Genomic DNA, 19,901 nt, shown 5'->3' on the forward strand with positions numbered 1-19,901 from the left:
CTTATCAGTGGGGGCTGGCCTGGTAGTGCTCCAGCACAGAGCAGCAGAAGCAGAACTTCCAAATAAATCAAAGTTCTTACCTGCAAGAAGGGGGCGGGCCTAGGAGAGGGCGGGCCTCGTGCTAAGACCCTCTTGTCAAAAATAAGAAAAGATTTCTGAGGCTGTTGCCAATGTCTTGGGGTGTTTTCACACCCCTTAATCTACGTGGTAGTTCAAAGCTTCTGAAAATGCAGTCGTTATCCTGATTTTCAGCTTGTTTTCCCTGGCACTGTGTGATATAAGCTTCTCACCGTGTGTTGGGAGTCAATATCGTGTGTCACACGGTTGCACCATGTGCGTGGCAGGCCTGCAGAGGAATGATTGTTCAGTCCCTGGTAGATCAATGTTGACTCCAGATCGATGTTGTACAAATAAACTGATTCTAGGCACAAAGGGGACCAGCATCACTTCAAAGCTACATCCGAGCACCCTCCCAACCCCACTCACCGCCCCAGCCATGCGTTCTGGTTTTGTTTATTTAACTTATTAGTCAGGGATCATTACACCAGGCAGGTCGCATTCATTTTTTTTGGGCGGGGGGTGGGGGGGGGGGGGGGGGGGGGGAGTAGAGATTAACTGATTCGCCAAGAATCAAGGATGTCGAGATGACGACGAGACTCGAACCTGGAATACCAGCTCCAAAACCCAGCCCTGGCAATATGGCCACATTGCCTCCCCCTCTGTGTTGGTGTTTTTAGAGTTATAACACAATGCTGATTTGCACAACCTGTGAAAAGAGGCATTGTGTTAAACCTCTAAGAAACGCCAACACAAAAGCATGGTTTATTAGGCAGACATGCCAAAAGACAATGCGTTTGTGTTGGTGTGTTTACAGTTTTAACTCAATTGTGGTTTTCACAGCCTATAAAAATACAATGCTGTGTTAAAAATGTAAGAAACACCAACATGGGTGCATTGTCTATTAGTCAGACATGCTTATAGACAATGCGTCAGAGGAAGGGGCAGGCTTGGATCGTGATGGCTCGAGGTTCTATTAACCCGATCACTGCGGCGGCTATTCCGCCGCAGTGCTAAGGGGGCGGGGCGGAAGAGCGGCGGGCGCATGCTGGTGACGGAACCGCTCCGTCACCAGCGTCGGTTGCGCAGTGCTTATGACGGAGCGGTTCCATCATGGCCCCGCCCGCTCAATAGAGCGCCCAGCGCAGGCGCGGAATTCACGCCGTGCAGGCGCGGAATTCGCGCCGCGCAGGCGCGTCGGGCGGGCCATGACGGAACCGCTCTGTCATCAGCGCAGCGCCACCGCGGCTGATGACGGAGCGGTTCCGTCATCAGCAGGGGAGGGGTTAAGACCCTAAGCTGAGCCCGACCAAGGGCGCCCAGCTTGAGCCAGGCCCAAGCATCGAAGGGCTCGCCCACCTCTAGTACATGCCATATACTTATGTATCTAGAGCTCTCCACACCCAGAGACTTCGCAATTGGGGTGGAGAACTCCGCACACATAAGTATAGGAAATGTAGTAAATTTACAGAAAGGTCTATGTATGCCTTTGTGAATCATGGCCGTAGTTTGTGAATACCGAAAAGTAGTAAACCTACACAAAAGTATACGTTTACCTTTGTGAATCAGGCCCTGAGTGTCTAGCCCGCATTTCTTGTAATAACCACAGCCCTCTATGGAAATGCTAGAGAAATTGCTTGATGCTGAGCAGCTGATACTCAGCAGGCGTTCCCATAAAGCGCATATACCTTAAATTTAGGTTTGTTCTCCTCACCATCTCCCAACCTTGGAAACGGGTTGGGTTACATCCCCTGCGCACTGAAACTGCTAACGTTGATTGTGTTTTTATTTCTGTAGCACTGAATACATTCATTGTAGCCTCATACAAAATAAGCATGCTCGCTAAACGGCCTATTACCTAAATACACATTACAGATTATTGAACATAATCCCTTACTCCCCAACCTTAGAAATATCAACATCAGAGTTTGCCACATGGCAAGACTCAGAAAGTACAATCTGTTTGCCAGCCACTGTCTTCAGTATCCGCCAAGAGTCGAAAGCAGTGAGCGCAAATCCAGCCCTGGCCAGCAGGAAATATGAAAATGGTGAAGAACAAACCACCAAAGGAAATCTCAACACCATCAAGTTACAACCACGGTCAAGCATCTGAGCAATATCAGGAAGAGGCCAATTACAAACAGAAAACCGATACATGTCAAAATCTGGCCCACAGTCTGAGTCCTCTTTTGCTACACTTTTCACAGAGTACAGCAGTTGTAAAAATTCTTTAGCCCTATTTACAGAAGTTAGCTCACAATCTGTGTCAAATAACTTTAGATTGTTTGCTTGCAGTGGCCCAAGCTTGGCAGCAGTGCAGAGTAAGCAAATCAGACAGCAGCCATTTTGCCTATTGAAATCAGTGCATTGGAAAAAAGGAGAACTGGCAGCCATCTTGTTATAGCTCTCATGGCACTCGACGGAAAAGACACGCGGCAGCCATTTTGCCTTTTGCTCGTGGTGCACCAATGTGGAGTAAAACTCAGGTAGTATCCAGTTTGTCTATTGCTAATAATATCCCAGTGCTTTTGGTGATTGAAGGTACATTCAGTAGCCCTTTTTCAGATCTAGGTTCATACCCTGTGCACCGTGAGTGTGGGCAGTCTAGAAAAACGCCTGACCTTTATTTTTCTAATCTCATTATGGTAATACATAAGTGAGGGAAGCTCACACGCGCAGCCCATATTTTTGTTCTATATTCAGCTTCTGTTTGAGAGGTAACGTTCTATATTTCTCCACCATCTTCTACCCAAAAAAGGTGCTATATGTAGGACAGATAAAAAAAATGCATGCAATAAATAACATTTTCAATTATGATTAATTTCCTGTAATTTAGTAGAACCCTGAACATTGTTTTATGCGTCGTTTTTTGTGAAAACAACACTTCATGTGTTCCTACTCACAAGGATCTGCTATGTTTACTTACAGGACACTGAGTTACTTCTAGACTTGGAGAAATGTGGCTTATTGCAGAGTAAAAAGAGACCAGCCAGGTAGGCAAACCTATCTACCCCAATGCAAATGATGTATGAATGGCATGGGCATATATCAGCTCTTATTGTAGAGTACTGGGTTATGCCAGTTATCATCTGTACAGCGACTGCCTTCTCTTTTATTCGATCTTCCATATCTCACTATCCCAAAAATTAAACAAAGCCTTTATTGTCCTTGTGCATGCCCACAGAGGGTGCAGCTGATTATGTCTTGCAATGCACATTTTTAGCTTCAAGATGAAATTCTTCAGTAATGCGACCAAACGTATCAATTCCATAAGTCCCAGTCCTTCCAAACATGCGTTTGGATGCACGCATTTGCGAGTCCATCGGGCCGCAAGCCATTCGCGAAGATCGGGATACCTTCACGGGGGCTTTATTTGTGTTCGGAAGTCGGAAACACTAGTTGTGAAGGCCCTGACCTTTTGGGCATATATAACAATGTTTCTTTTCTGCTTGTAGTATTTGTAGAATGATCAGCTTGACTGGTGATAGTTGATGAACTTTGAGGGTACTTGGTGGACTTGTTTTTGGTTATGCCATTGCGTTGCAGTTCAGGTGATGGAGAGGTAACCATGGCATCACTACGTGGTTTTACCAACCAGTATTGCAATGCTGTTGTCCATGTCCACACATCGCAGCAGAATGCAAATGGAGGGGATGGGGAAGTACAGGACACTGGTCCTCTTATCGGGCTGGAACACTTGTTATTCCCCCACAACTGCACTTACCTCACACTGGAGCACAGCATTTGCTACCTGGGAGTAGAAATAGGGATACGCACACGAAGAGATGTGCTAACAATGCTTGTTTATAATGTATTTTAAATACAGGCATACTTAAAAAGGATGACAACCCTGATGGAAGGGGGTAGCATAGCTCCACCACAATTAAAGGCAGAAGTATAGGACTACTTAACTGTTGCACTATAACCTCATAAGGGGCAGATTTGCCTACAAATATATTAGGAGCTCAACTCTGCAACCCTCAGCAGTGACACCAGTCCCTGGAAAAATGTTGCATTGGAAGGAAGGTTAGTGCGCCGGACCACTGGACTAGGTTCCTAGTGCAGTCACGCTTCACAAACCAGGCATCAGTGAACTAAAAAGACTATAAGGTTAAACCTTGTATCACAACTATATTGATGTGTAGGTGCGTTTATGATTCATGAAAACCTATTTGGAGCTATACGCCAGTATAAAGTTAGGTTGAATGCGTCCCCACTCTATTCTATGAGGATATCATCCTGTGTAGGAATGAAGTAAAATAGGCTACATGTTGGCTATAAGACGTGTACGGTTAAACCATATGACCCTGCGTGGTATTTGAGCAGGTCGTGTAAGGATATCCTACCTTCTGGTTATGTTTAGAACGGGCTGATGGCCCTTGGTTGGCTACCGTGTGTTTGAAGGAGGATGCAGAAGCCATGCAGCGTTCGTCTGATCAGCCATATTGTGTCATTAATATTGACGGGGTTTTTGGGCTTCCACGTTAATATGCTATCGAGAGCCATGCATCCTTCCTGTGATGACTCTTGCTCGATGTAACCATAACAACAAGGGGGACTTACTGATCTCCTGATCTTCCCCATATGTTACATCGCATTGAAAAGGGATTGGAATGGTCATTTGACCTGTGCAGATGAAGTAGAGTCAGGAAATGGTGCCTGGATCATAAGAAAATACTTTTCCCCAAGCATGAAGGCAAGTCCAACAGGCACACAGCTTTCTCTTGGTATTTATGCAATTATGATCCAACTATGAAGGTGCCAGAAGAGGACTGTATAGAACATATCACATATCCTGGCCTGTCATGAGCCATGTTATCGGCCAAGAGCTAGAAGGACAACTAAGCATTCCACAGGGGCAAAAGCTACCATTGTCTTGGAGGAAATTGAGTAGTACCACCATTATAAAAGTGGAAGCCATGTGCCTTTTTCCAAAAGCCAACGCCTGTTCCAGGTCATGAATCAAAACCAAGGATAAGCAATGTTCCCAGAAGCAGAAAGGACTGCCACCACCACCAAGAAGCTTCAGAAGATGTTGAGTAAGTAGAGGAGAGACTTTAGGTCAGAGGTCAGAATAGGCTGTGTGTGAGTCGATCTTCCTCGAAGCAGGACCTAGCTCCACCTTACAGACACGCTGGGCAAAATTGAGGGAGCAAACCGACTCGCCCACATTCGCTTCCAGCGGAGAGATCTGCAGGAAATAGAAACACAAACCAAAGAGTTTTAATCTCAGAAGTCAGAGGCCATGTTGGAAATAAAGGAAGGATGTAATGATAAATTGAAAAAAATATTTCTGTGTTGGAGTTAATATTAGATAACCTACATCTAGTGGGAAGATATTTTTGTAAATAATATTAAGGACACAATATTTATCTCAGACAATGTTTCTGTATATGATATTTTGACATACAGTTTATGAAATGTGGTACCAGATTATCACCCCCAAAATATCATCTGAGATAAATACTGTGCCCTATATAATGTTTACAAAAATATTTTCTAATTTGTGTTTGGAATAAATATTTAGGACATAATATGTATATCAGACAATATTTCTGTATATGATATTCTGACATACAACCAAAGATTGCACCACTTTGCGGTCTGATCAATGTAGCTCCTATTACATGTTGACAATTTCTTAGCACATTTATGAGCCCTAGTCATTCATTGCCCCACTCTCGATCGGTCTATGCTAAATAGAATCACATGCATTGCCAGCTCAGCAGTCTATCCAAGCACCTGCCCTGGCTCCCAGGACATATATGTGTAGCGCTTACCTGTACCATCATGACAGTCTTGTTGCCTTTGCCCAGGGAGTCCTGCAGGAGGTATGTCAGCTTGGAGTTACGGAAGGGGATATGGCCCTGCTTAGCCCTTAGTGCCTGGATAACTTCCCCCAGAGCGAGTAACGACTTGTTAATATTTTGGGCCTCCTTCAGCCGCTCACCCTCTGCCCCGGACTTCCACACACGCTCAGAGCCAGCCAAGTCCACCAAATTTAGCTTTCCTGAAACAAAACACACAAAAGATATTCATGGTAGGTTTTGTGTTCTTTAGATCTTGAATTAGATCTTTACACTAGGTCAACCCTTCAGAGATCATTGTTTACTAGAAGGTCACAGGCTTGAATCTACACACACCTTTGTGTTTCTGAGTTCATAAAATGAGTGCTATTGAGATGGATAAATAACATCGTCTATTGGGTTCACTAGAAATAATTCACTTTCTGTAGTGCTCTGTATAAGTATAGTGATTATTTTTTTGATAATCAAATCTTATTTGCATTTTATATAAAAAACAGAACAAAATCCAGCACATGTCAGCATGAATATACAATAGCCATGTACAACAAACAGCGTAATCCAGCTCTAGGGAATGATAGTATATTGTCTTATAGCCATATGTAAGGCAACATGTACGTTTACATTTAGAGGGCAACATGAACGTTAAGAAGGTAGCAAATTCAACCACTTGCCCCATATCCTCTGGAACTTTCTCGGACATCCCCGGGCCTCGAACGAGGGTTCTTCTTGGGTGGCGCACCAATCTACCCCCCGTCGCCAATTCCGCAGGGTAGGGGATCTGGTGCTTGCCCATGCCGCTGCTATGTCACGTTTGGCAACTGCGAGCACTGTGCCCAAAAAGAGCATGTCGGCTCTAGAGCCGTCTAAGCCCTCAAAGATGCCAAGGAGCAGGCGCATGGGGTCGTGGGGAACCTGCCAGCCTAGGGTGTGGGTAAGCTCAGATTCTATACTGGACCAAAATGAAGTGAGGGCCGGGCAGGTCCACACCATATGAAATAAATCTGAAGGGGCCGACCACAGAGAGTACAGTCAGGGGAGGGCACAATCGTGCCCTAGGTAGACACACCGGGATGAGGTAGGCTGTGTGGAGGTAGTATAGTTGGATGAGGAGAAGCTTGGAGGAGGTAGTTAAGGTTTTGGGGGCCATAAGGGCCTCACACCAATACGCTTCCTCCAGGAGGCCCAACCATCCCTCCAAGCGGGCTTGGAGTGTGTCCAGGTTGGTAGGGTTGTTGTTAATCAGAGATCGATATATCCTTGAGACCCCTCCCCAGGTCTCCCATAAGTACCGACGCCTCTAGTGGGCTGAATACGGGTATCGATGTACTAGGGGGGATATGTGCCGTGAGTGCGTGGCGGAGTTGGAGGTATCAATAGAATTGGGAGGTGTGGAGGGAATGACGCTTTTGTAGTTCAGTAAAGGTCCGAACGTGATCTCCCACCCAAACATCCCCAAAGAGAGAGATTCCAATGTGGTCCCAGGACCGGAAGCCCATGAGGGAGGACGTCTCTCAGAGCCATGTGCCCTGCCAAAGGGGTGTGTGTTGAGAACGTTTTCTATCCCAACGGGTGTGCCGGAGGGCGGAGAGCCAAGCCACCAGGACTGTTCTAGTGATCGGGGGTGTGTGACCGGTATAGGAGCACCGTAGAGATAGGCATGCAGCTGTGGGAAAACCATGTACCGAATCTCCGTTCGGTAAGCCGGGTCCCACCAGCCTCCTGTATGCCAATCATGGACTACAAGGAGTCTGGTTGCTAAGTAATAAAGGTGTAAATTTTTCCCTCCCGTACCGCCATCGAAGGGCGGGATCCGGCATTGAGTCAGGGCAATGCGCGATCTCCCATGCCCCCAGAGGAATCTGGTGATCGCTCTGTCGAAGTCTCGGAACCAACTACCCGGAAGGTGGAGGGTAATGTTTTGGAGAATATAATGGAAGGGGGGAGAATCATAATTTTAAAGAGGGCGCTATGGCCTAGGGGATTAAGTGGCAGAGCTTGCCAGCGTTTAAGATCAGTTTTGGATTTGGAGATCAGGGGAGTGAAATTCAGAGCCCATTCCAACTCCGGTAGGAGGGCTATCCAAATCCCCAGATATTTAAAGGACTGTCTCCTGACGGGAATCGTTGATTGCCACTCGAAGCAGGCTCTTGATATGTGAAGAGGGACAAGGGTGGATTTGGTGGGATTAAGTCGGAGTCCGGAAACGCTTTCATAACTTCAAAGTATCTCTAGGCAGCGGGGACCGGAATGCTCTGGGTCGGCCATAAAAAGAAGGACATCATCCGCATAGACAGCTATTTTATCCACATGATGGGGGTCCCAGGACCAGCCTTGGACCACCACATCAGAGTGGATGAGATAAGCCAGGGGCTCCATTGCCAGCGCAAATAGCAAGGGTGAGAGAGGACACCCTTGACGCGTGCCTCTCCTGATCGGGAACACATCTGAGAGGACCCCGTTGATAAGGAAACCTAGCCCGCGAATTAGAATACAGAACGCGAATGGCACGTAGGAACAGGGGACCAATGCCCATCAGTTGGAGAACCTCCGCCAAGTAAGACCAATTGACCCTATCAAAGGCTTTTTCAAAGTCCAGTAGCATAAGAGCAAGGTACGGGGCAGGTGTTGGCGGTGGGCCAGAGCGAGGTGCAGACGCCGTAGTATAGTGATTATTAATTTTATAGAGCATGTTATGAACAAATGGTGATCCATGAAAAGATTCCCCATAAGCTATTACTATAAAGGATGTGTTTCTGATACTTTTATTCTACTATTAAATATTTCTTTGTTTCCTATGTAGTTTGTAGCATCTGTTTCATTTTGTAACGGCAAACTATTGGCTTTGCTCGTATTTATGAATTACTACACCACACGTTTTACTAAGATCAAGGCGAGATTGCTTTTTAACAACATTGTTGTAGAATTTAATTTGATCATTCATTCTCATAACTGCATTGAGGGTTAAGCTACCAATATCAATCTAGAGCAGGGGTTTAAAGCATTAAGAGATACAGTGTGGCCTGCGGAACTGCAGCTTCTGCTTTGTGGGAGTCATGATGACTGCCCAGAAGTACCTGAGGAGACGAGCACTGGCAGCGCACAGGTAAGCAACCCCAGAGACTGGGGTCGAGGTGGAGAGATATCTCACCTGCTTCTGCAGAAGCCATCGGCTATCACCCACTCTGAAGTGTGAAAATAATGCTAATCACCCAATGCAAGGAACAAAGGGAGGCGAGCACGGACAGGAGACTAGGAGGCTCGGGCGGCATCCTGCCGCAGGCGGAGCTCCGCGGAACCGCACAAAGTTTTTAGAAAACTCTGTGGAATTCCATCAAGAAGGACTCTGTGAGTTCTACCGAGGGATAGTACCCAGTGGCCAGACAGAGGGAGGTCCATTTAACGCCTCAAGTTCACACTCAGCAATAGACTGAAGCAAGAACAAACAGGTGTTAGCACAGCTCACTCGAAGCCTACAGACTAGACCAAATTGGCTATCTCCTCCGGGACAAAAAGGACCCCTGTGAGAACATCCCTAGCATACAGCAAGACCTCACCAGTGTTTGTTGAATTCACATGTCTCTGGCTGCCAAAGGTATAGCTCTGCCTACCCCGCATCCCCTGACAGCACAAGCCAGTGGTTCCATTGACAGTGCAAAGAAAATTATTGACGGGGGCAGCTGTCTAGTGCCACCCACAACTTGACGATTCATTACCTATCAAGTGACAATACCAGCTGAGAAACTCCCCTGGAATTAGTTGTGCCAGGAGGACTTAGCTTCACTCTGCAGTAGCTCCGACACAGACCACCAATGAGATCACAACAAGTGACATCACAAGGCTGTGGATCCAGAGGATGGATGGGGCATTGTATATGATTGATAATTTACACACACACAACCATGCTAAAGGCATATTCACTTTTAAAATACAAGAATTCAGATTTGTTAAACCACATGGGTTCCAAGGCCTTCCCTGGTGGTGGAAAGGTGGTTCACTGGCTTTTATTTACTTCCCAATCTATTCGTTTTATTTCACACATGCAGAGAGGGTTTGTTATCCCACCTCTCAGCCCTCCAAGAATCAATCATATAAACAGACATAGCCGCGTGACCAGGCCTGGTTTGATAACTAACAGTAAGACAGAGGGCAGGGCATCCTCAGCTTCTGTGTACTGGAGGGTCATAGGAAAGCATAATAGTGATCTGCAGGCAATGGTAGATGTTTTTAATTCTTAATCTTCCGTAAGTGGCAATATATCATGTAGTTCTTACAAAGTTATATATTTAGGACCATGTGGCCCATTGGCTTTGCAAGGTCATAGTATATTGTAACAGTCATATGGGAGGGCTCACTCTCAGGTGGATGTCTAACCAGAACTGTAGGTGTAAATATTTATTTTAAAAAAAAATAAGAACATAGAAAAATCTTTTCTGAGAAAACAAATGATGGGGAAACTGTTTAATGGAAAACACATTATTAGAATAACAGTACAAATTAGAAGTACAATTAATAGAAAAACATTTTCAAGATCTCTCTAATTTATACCTTAAAAAACGATAGAAGGAAATTTTGAAAAAGATATTCTATGTATTGATTTCTACCAAAGGCGAAATACTGTTCCTCGTGAAAATTTTATTGAACAGTTTAGGTGACATGGTTTCTCTGTATTGGTATTCTATGAATTAATTTATCTATGAAATCACTTTCTACCCCCTTGATCTAGACTGGCATTGATGAACAGTGGGTGCTGAGGTTTCCATGTACGGGTTCACTATAGCCATAAAGGACATGCCTTTCTGAGTTGTGCGTACCTTCGTCAACGCACTGGTCAACTTAGTAAAGATTGTTACAACAGTGAAGTGCTGCATTTCTATGAACTGGGGTTTTCTTACCTGAGGTTGTAGTCCCCTGTGTTAGGTCAGTGCCGGTGATGGTGACAGTGAGCAGGGCATGAGAGCGAGAGCTGCGTTCATTCATATTAGTGCTGAAAGTCGCCCGGTTCCTTCTTCCAACCTGCAGAATCTAGGGCAAAATTCAAAACAATATGAATAAATTCAAATTGTAAGTGCTGAGAATTTCAGGTCTCCCCCTTTCAATTTTTTTCTTCAGTGTACTATAGTGCGAGCATGACCCTAAGGTATAGGGGAGCTTTAGAATAGGACCACTTATATTACACATGGTAACATTCACTTTTTTGTTTTAGGCATGTGGAGATATAGGGCTAGATGTAGGTGGGAAAGATTTACCGATTTTAAATTACCGAATTTTACCGATTCGGTAATTTAAAATCGGTAAATCTATGGGTCCGACATGTAGGTATTCCAGATGTGCTGGAATACCGAATCGGATGAATTCGGTATTTACCGATTCGGTAAATACCGAATCGGTAAATACCGATTCACACAAGGGTGCAGTGGGTGTCACTTTGACACCCTCTGGCACCCCCAAAACAGGCACGGGTGCCATGTCACATGGCATAGGTGTGCATGCACACATATGCATGCACACCGGAATCGGTATTTTACCATCAAATTGGATTTGATGGTAAAATACCGATTCGTTAAGGCTCCTGGGACTCTGAAGAGTCCCACCTACATATGGGTGGCTCCGAATCGGTAAATTTACTGATTACTTATTTTACCGAATCGGTAAAATTACCGAATCGGTAAAATTACCGATTCGGTAAAATAATGCCCCCTACATACCATTCGCCTATTTACCGATCGGTAACGGCCGAAAATACCGATTTTTGGCCGTTACCGACCGACCTACATCGGGCCCTCAATGATTTACCCAGAATCACAAGATGTTGAGCCGACGCTGAGACTCAAACCTGGTTCACCAGTTCCAATGTTTGCAGCACTGGCCATTACGCAAGAATGTACATTTACACTGGGGATGCATATGAGTAGCAGAGGGAGGAGAGTTACACCCATCGAACTGTGCCCAAGCCGGGTATCTGTGCATCTTAGAATGATTTTACGTTAGGAAGTTCAGCATGAGCCACTTACGCTCAGTTGTGTGGAGTTTAGAGCACTGATGCACCATGTGTTTGAGGCTCAGAGCCTGATTCACAAAGGGCAGCCGCACTCGTGGTGGAGGCCCTGTAGAATAGGAGGCCTGGCGCCCTTGGCCCAGGCTGCTTAATAGCTAAGCTTGACCCGTGGCGACGGCGAGAGAAGATGGTTGGCGCTCTGTGCATGTGGAATTTTAGTTTGCGGGCTAAACATCGTCTGCGCCAGCTTGTCACCCACGTACAACATGCATAACAGCCATTTTAGGTAACATGGTCTCTCTGTCCACGATCGACCGCCAGCGTGCCCCTCTGACCCAGCAAGCATCCTCTGCGCACCCTGGCTCCCCCTCCCTCCCCCTTATGAGCATAACCCTTCTGCATGACCCTGTCCTTGGGAGTCACGCCAGCGCCTGACCAGCACCTCCTCTCCTCCCATGAATGCCCCTCTGTTGATAAACCTTCCCTCCGCGCTCAATTGTCCACGCGGCATGAATACCACTCCTTCGATGCCCCCTACCCCGTGTCCGACTGTCCACACAGGTCCGAGGCCATCGCCTAAGCCAGGAGATAGCATTTACTGCCCCTCATTGTATGGAGTCGTCCCTCTTCAAAGGACACACTGTTGACCAGAGCCTCCCCACCCCCGGGACATGATCAGGCACACACATCCTAAGACTTGGCGAAACTCTCAGCTGTGTGATGACCCCCTCCTCTTATCAGCAGGCTGAGGACCTCTATTGTGAAGGTATATGGGGGTGGGATTGACACGAGGATTATGGGGATGTCTTTTTCCTTACTTCACAATGTTCTGATTGTAATAAAGAAAGGTCACATGCCATGAACCAGTGTATAGGAGGCCAGGCCTCCGAGAGGCTGTTAGAGCACCTCGAGATGATACCTTGTTGTCTGATCTGATGTGTTCTGCTCCGTCGGAATAAAACTCCTGTTTCCTGCCTTCTGGTCTCCGGCGCCTGCCTCATTGCTTGATAAATTGAATGGTACAAGGGCGGTTAGCGCCGGGCGAAATCTTGAAAAAGGTCATAGCCCTACCTTTTTCCACAATTGGCGTCCCAAAGCGTGGGGCCCATCAGCGACACGTGGATCCAGTGGGAGAGGTCCCGACGACAGAGTGAACGACTGCAACGATCGGGAAGAGCTCGTGTCCGATAGACCCTCGTCTGACAGCCGATCATCCGACCTTCACTAGTTCCGAACAGACCTCTCTCGAGTGATCTACAGTCCTGACTGGGAACCATCAGGAGTGCCACGGACATCACGAAGAAGAGAGGACGATCGGGCGCTGGATTCAGAAGACAGGAAACCGTCCATGCGGTCCGGGTAAGGTCGTGTAAACACGACAAACTGAGGAATAATTGTTTTGTTTGGATAATACTAGTATTACGCTTTGTTGAACCCTCTGGAGATTCACCGTCTGCAAACGGAGAAAACAACAGGCTCTCTCTTTGCAAGCAGTGAAGGATAGGTAACGCAGACTTTTGTCCCCATTGTAATCCGTCGTGCCTATCTTCCTCCCTCACTGTTTTCCCGAACTATCGTTCGTGGATTGTTGTCTGGAGATTCTTTGTCTGCAAACAGGGAAGAACAAGGTCTCTCTTTGCAGGTAGAGAAAGAGTGGGTAACGCAAACTTTTTCGTACCCACTTATTCTCCCCACTGATTGTTTGATTGACCGTACATTAAGTGTTCGGTATTGGTTCTTTTGAGGTATTCACGGCCTACAAACAACGTAGAATAGAAAATTCTGTCTAGTCTTTGTCCGCCGTGATAAGATAGGTAGTGCAGACCTTTGTCCCCGTTGTAACCCGTCATGCCTATCTTCTCCCCACTGGTTGGTAGCCTGTACAGCCCGGACCGCTTATTAGAGATGAACCATCCAGCTCCACTGGAGGGCACCCCTAATAAGGACATGTTCACTAAGCATGGACTAGTCGCTATAGCTTATACTAAGTTATGGCATAAATATACAAAGAAGAACCCTGAAAGTCAGTGGCCACTGATAGGTTCCTTTGACGATCATAAAATAAAAGCATTAGAAATAGCGCTTCAGAAAAATAAGACTACGCCCACTATGCTCGACAGTATCGGCATGTGGCGTAAAGAAACGGAACAACGAAAGAAAAGAGAAGAGGCAAAAATAGGGAAAGAATTACGAAAGGCAGCCCACCTAGCCGCAAAGCAACTAGAAGAAGAAATAAAAGAAAGAAAGGAAGCTACACAAAACCAAGAATTAGGGTCGACAGGTCAATGTCCTGTCAGGTCCCCCTCTGCGCTCTACCCTGAATTGCCCTCCAAACAGCGGGCGAGCGATGAGTTACTACTAGGTCCCCCAATCATCTACATGCCCCCACCGTATGCCCCCTGCCAACAACACCCGCAGGCCCTAAGTGTAAACGAGAGCGATCTTAGCGCTAGTGCACCGGCCCTCGCGGCCTCTGCACCAGCCGCATTAACAACATCGTCAGACGATCCCAAGGCTAGCAAGCAACCACCAGCCAGACCAGATAGGTTGAGCAAAGATGAGCGGGATGGGATCGACAAAATAGCAAAGACCTTAGTAGAACGAAGGGAGAGCAAAGAATACACAATGAACATATATAATTCACATGCCGACAGCCACAGACGGCATTTCATTTTGCGATTCAGCTACCACACCCTGAACGCATATGAAGATAGGTATCAAAGTAAGGGCCCCGCTAAACTAACAAAGCTGTATAGGAAGATTGATGTTGGAGATGGGACTGAATGTGAGGCGACGGAGCTCTTCATGCAGATGCTTGAGGTCTTCCGCCACCTCATGGAACAAAAACCAGAAACCAAGGTTACAGTCCCTGAAACGACCTCAGTAGAAGTAGCCAATACTATGATGCCCATTAGAGAGGCGGCCCCTTACTGGATCCCGCCGCGTGGCCAGGGAACAAGCGATGATATTAATAATGCAGATGCAAAAGGGAGGGTTGTGTATAATTGGGTTTACCAACCATGGGACCGACAAGATATCCTAACCTTTAAACAAACTCTGCCCGATTTAAGAAAGAACCCGACAGCATTTTATACCGAATTAGGCACAGCCTTGGGTTCGACGATAATGATTTTAGCGGACATTGACTTGTTCTTGTTCTTCGGGTTATGCCTGCCAGCTGACGTGTGGAAGCAAATCCGGAAGGCTGACCACGCGGATCTGTTTGGGCATACCTGGGACCAACTCGGTAAACTAGATAGACAGCGAGAGCCTGGAAGGAAACCAGTAAAGGACATACTAGAACTTCCAGATAAACTAGTTCAGAAGTTAAAGACGCTGATCCCAGAAAGAAAGGTAGACTGGTCGATAGTCACGGCCTGTCGACAGAAACCCCAGGAAGATGTGTCAGAATACTTCTCCCGATTCGAGACAGTATTCTCCGACTACAGTGGCCAAGACATGACCACCGCAACCGGACAGCACCTGTTCGTACAAAATTATGTAAAGGGCCTGTCACAAGAAGTCTCCCAAAAACTGCAGACGAGTGAGAGTAGTTGGGGGGCCTCCAAACCCGCAGCTATCCTTCAGATGGCTCAGTATTACGAGCACCAAAAGAATGAGAATGATAGGGCGTCCGAGAAAAAGAAGAAAGATTTAAAAGAAAGGGTAATGATATCCCGCTAAACTAACAAAGCTGTATAGGAAGATTGATGTTGGAGATGGGACTGAATGTGAGGCGACGGAGCTCTTCATGCAGATGCTTGAGGTCTTCCGCCACCTCATGGAACAAAAACCAGAAACCAAGGTTACAGTCCCTGAAACGACCTCAGTAGAAGTAGCCAATACTATGATGCCCATTAGAGAGGCGGCCCCTTACTGGATCCCGCCGCGTGGCCAGGGAACAAGCGATGATATTAATAATGCAGATGCAAAAGGGAGGGTTGTGTATAATTGGGTTTACCAACCATGGGACCGACAAGATATCCTAACCTTTAAACAAACTCTGCCCGATTTAAGAAAGAACCCGACAGCATTTTATACCGAATTAGGCACAGCCTTGGGTTCGACGATAATGATTTTAGCGGACATTGACTTGTTCTTCGGGTTATGCCTGCCAGCTGACGTGTGGAAGCAAATCCGGAAGGCTGACCACGCGGATCTGTTTGGGCATACCTGGGACCAACTCGGTAAACTAGATAGACAGCGAGAGCCTGGAAGGAAACCAGTAAAGGACATACTAGAACTTCCAGATAAACTAGTTCAGAAGTTAAAGACGCTGATCCCAGAAAGAAAGGTAGACTGGTCGATAGTCACGGCCTGTCGACAGAAACCCCAGGAAGATGTGTCAGAATACTTCTCCCGATTCGAGACAGTATTCTCCGACTACAGTGGCCAAGACATGACCACCGCAACCGGACAGCACCTGTTCGTACAAAATTATGTAAAGGGCCTGTCACAAGAAGTCTCCCAAAAACTGCAGACGAGTGAGAGTAGTTGGGGGGCCTCCAAACCCGCAGCTATCCTTCAGATGGCTCAGTATTACGAGCACCAAAAGAATGAGAATGATAGGGCGTCCGAGAAAAAGAAGAAAGATTTAAAAGAAAGGGTAATGATAGCCCAGATACAAGGTATAGCGGTGGGACGGGAACGCAAAAGGGGGAACTACCAATCAACCCCCCCAGAGATCTATCTCCTAAAGATCACACCCCAACACCCCACACTGGACGTAGAGACATTAGCAATGACCAATGCGCCTTCTGCAAAGGGTGCGGCCATTGGAAATCCCAGTGTCCGGTTCTGCTAGAGATGAATAGAAATAGGGACTCCAGGGATGTGGCAGGAGGGCCGAGAAATAGAGTACAAGGACGAGGGCACACTAACGACACCAACAATGACAGATCAGGGAGATTGAACACATTTGACCGTCCTCGGCAGAACCAATATCAGCTGTCCAAAGGTGAAAATACCCCCGACTTTGCATAGGACTGCCAGGGGCAAGGGAGGGATCCAGTCGAGCTCTGTGTTGACCAGCAAGGTCCTTATGTCACCGCTAAGGTCCTGGGTACAGAGTCTCCATTCTTGGTAGACACTGGGGCGACACGTAGTGTGTTATCAAAACGACTGATTCCAAGGGCACCCTTGTCTGGCTCACACATTACGTTGATAGGTTTCGATGGAACGCCCTCCACTAATCCCCTGTCCATACCTATTACCTTTGACCTAGAAAACAACACCACTGACGCGACATTTCTGCTCTCCTCCAACTCCCCTGACGCCATTATGGGCATTGACTTACTGAAACATTTTCGAGCTACCATTAGGTGTTCCCCAGATGGAATCCGAGTCATCCTGTACGACAATCCGGACATACCCAAATCTTGCCCTGCACGACACATGTGCTCCATAACTGACGCTGACCTGTCTTTACTTGACACTCTGCCCCCGTACCTATGGGCCAAAAATGACTCTGATGTGGGACGAATGATGATTGACCCTATTCATATAACTGTAAGACAGGACGCTATGCTCCCGAAACTCCCACAATATCGGATATCCCCCGAGGGCGAGAAGGCACTGGTAGCGATCATTCAGTCTCTGGTAGATGCAGGAGTGGTTGAAGAAGTGGTTAGCAACGTCTGCAACAGCCCAATCCTACCTATTGTTAAGAAACAAGGTGAAGGAGATGAGAAAGCGTACCGCTTCATCATCGACCTGCGAGAGATTAACAAAGTGGTTGTACCCCAATACCCCGTGGTCTCAGACATCACCACCATTCTGACCCTCATCCCGTCCACTGCCACCACCTTCACTGTCATCGACCTTAAAAATGCGTTTTTCTCTATCCCGATCCATCCAGACAGCCGTTATCTCTTCGGCTTCACTTTAAAATCCCGCTCGTACCGATTTTGTAGAGCTCCCCAGGGGTACACTGAAAGCCCGAGCATTTACAGCCAGGCCCTCAAAAGACAGCTGGATGCCTTCCAGCTACCAGATGGAGTGGTGTTGATCCAATATGTTGATGATATCCTTTTGGCGGCCGACACCACCCCACTTGCCACGACAGCCACTGTCCAACTCCTACACTTTCTTGCAGAAAATGGCCATAAGGTCTCCAAAAAGAAGTTGCAGTTCTGCCAGCCACAAGTGACTTACCTAGGCCATCTCCTGTCCAAAGAAGGAAGGAAACTTACACCCGACCGAATCCAAACCATCCTAGACATCCCCATCCCAAAAACACAAAAGCAAGTCCGCTCTTTGGTTGGCCTAACCTCTTTTTGCAGACAGTGGTTACCTAACTTCAGCCTCATTGTAAGACCCCTACTTGCCCTATTAACCAAAGATGCCTCCTTCCCGCTCCCTTGGACCCCTGAGTGTCAAGCATCCTTTTGTGAATTGCGAAATGCACTCTGTTCAGCACCCGTCCTAGGAACCCCGGATTACTCCAAACCTTTCTCCCTCTTCACTCACGAAAGGGAGGGAAGTGCATTGTCTGTCCTAACTCAATCAATTGGTCCTAAGCAGCGCCCTTGTGCCTACTTCTCCGCCACTCTTGATCCTGTAGCCAGAGCTTTACCTGCCTGCCTTCGAGCAGTAGCTGCCGCTGCTGTCTCTATCCGTCAGAGTGAGGGAATCGTACTTTCAAACTCCCTCACCGTGTTAGTACCCCATGCAGTCGACACCCTTCTGAACCAAACCAAGACTCAACATTTGACTAGCGCACGACTGACAGGGTATATGAACTGACGCTACTTGCACCCCACATCACACTAAAGAGATGCACGACTTTGAATCCTGCCACATTACTGCCCCTGCCTGAAAATGACCCCGACGTTCCTCCCATACACGACTGTGTGACCCTCACGGACGAACAAACTAGGAGTAGAATTGACCTCCGAGACACTGCTTTCACTGACCCCGATGGAGAGCTATGGGTAGACGGCTCATGCATCAAACTCCCAGATGGCACCACTTCAGCTGCCTACGCAGTAAGTACAGCCCGAACAGTAGTTGAAACAGCCTGAATCACACAACGGTCTGCCCAGGCAGCAGAGCTGATAGCCCTCACACGAGCATGCATCATAGCCACAGGGACCACCGCGAACGTATATACAGACAGCCAGTATGCCTTCGGGGTGGTCCACCATTTTGGACTCCTGTGGAGGGAGAGGGGATTCCTGACGTCCCACGGCACCCCCATCCTTCACGGAGATTTGGTTTCTGCCCTGATTGAAGCTGTTCTCCTCCCCAAACGACTAGCAGTGATCAAATGCCAGGCACACAAGAGGGTGACAGACTTAGTCGGACAAGGGAATGCACTAGCCGACATCACTGCACGAACAACAGCTGAGAATAGGACGGTGACACGCATGTATGTGACCAGGTCACAAGCAGAGAAATGGACTGACGCAAGGGAAATGATCAGAGACATCCAGTCGGCCAGCACCCCGCACGAACTAACTAAATGGGCCAGGGTGGGTCTGAAGGATGATGAGGGCTGCTGGCGAACAAGAGATGCAGACAAATGGTTACTGCCTGACTCATACCTGATCCCCATACTGACTATGGCTCATTCCCCCGCACACATAGGATCTGCACCCATGATTGAACTCATTTCCACAGTCTGGCACAACGACAAAATCCCCGACTCAGCCAGACGCCTAGTCCAGCAGTGCCTTATCTGTCTGCAACACAACCCCGGGAAAGGAACTGTGGTACCCCGGGGAGGGTTTGGGACCCCCAATCACCCCTTTGAGGTCCTTCAGATGGACTACATCCAACTAGAGAGATGCCAAAGCTTGAAGTATGTACTAGTCATCGTATGTGCCTTCAGCAAATGGGTAGAGGCCTATCCAACCTGTGACAACACTGCCATGACTACTGCCAAAGTACTGCTGAAGGAATTCTTCCCTCGCTATGGCCTTTGTCGAATTTTATGGAGCGACAATGGCCCCCACTTCATAGCTGAGGTTATCCAACTAATCCTAAAGGGGTTGGGGGTGAAACAGAGATTTCATGCAGTCTTCCACCCCCAATCCGCCGGC

General features: G+C 47.3%; 1 protein-coding gene across 1 annotated transcript in view; it reads right to left on the reverse strand.

Annotated features, from left to right (window-relative positions):
* Positions 1-1,405: 1,405 nt before the first annotated feature.
* LOC147724890 (kinesin-like protein KIFC3) overlaps positions 1,406-19,901 on the reverse strand; it is a 205,085-nt gene continuing 186,589 nt past the window's right edge. Inside the window, exons 17-19 of the mRNA XM_086966413.1 lie at positions 10,757-10,886; positions 5,838-6,067; positions 1,406-5,248 (exon numbers count right to left, since the gene is read on the reverse strand). Coding sequence (XP_086822539.1) covers positions 5,120-5,248; positions 5,838-6,067; positions 10,757-10,886 — 489 coding nt within the window. The 3' untranslated portion in view covers positions 1,406-5,119. The remainder of the gene's footprint in view (positions 5,249-5,837; positions 6,068-10,756; positions 10,887-19,901) is intronic.

Source organism: Lissotriton vulgaris, chromosome 4_1 (genome assembly GCF_964263255.1).
Source record: "Lissotriton vulgaris chromosome 4_1, aLisVul1.2, whole genome shotgun sequence".
Taxonomy (NCBI): Eukaryota; Metazoa; Chordata; class Amphibia; order Caudata; family Salamandridae; genus Lissotriton; species Lissotriton vulgaris.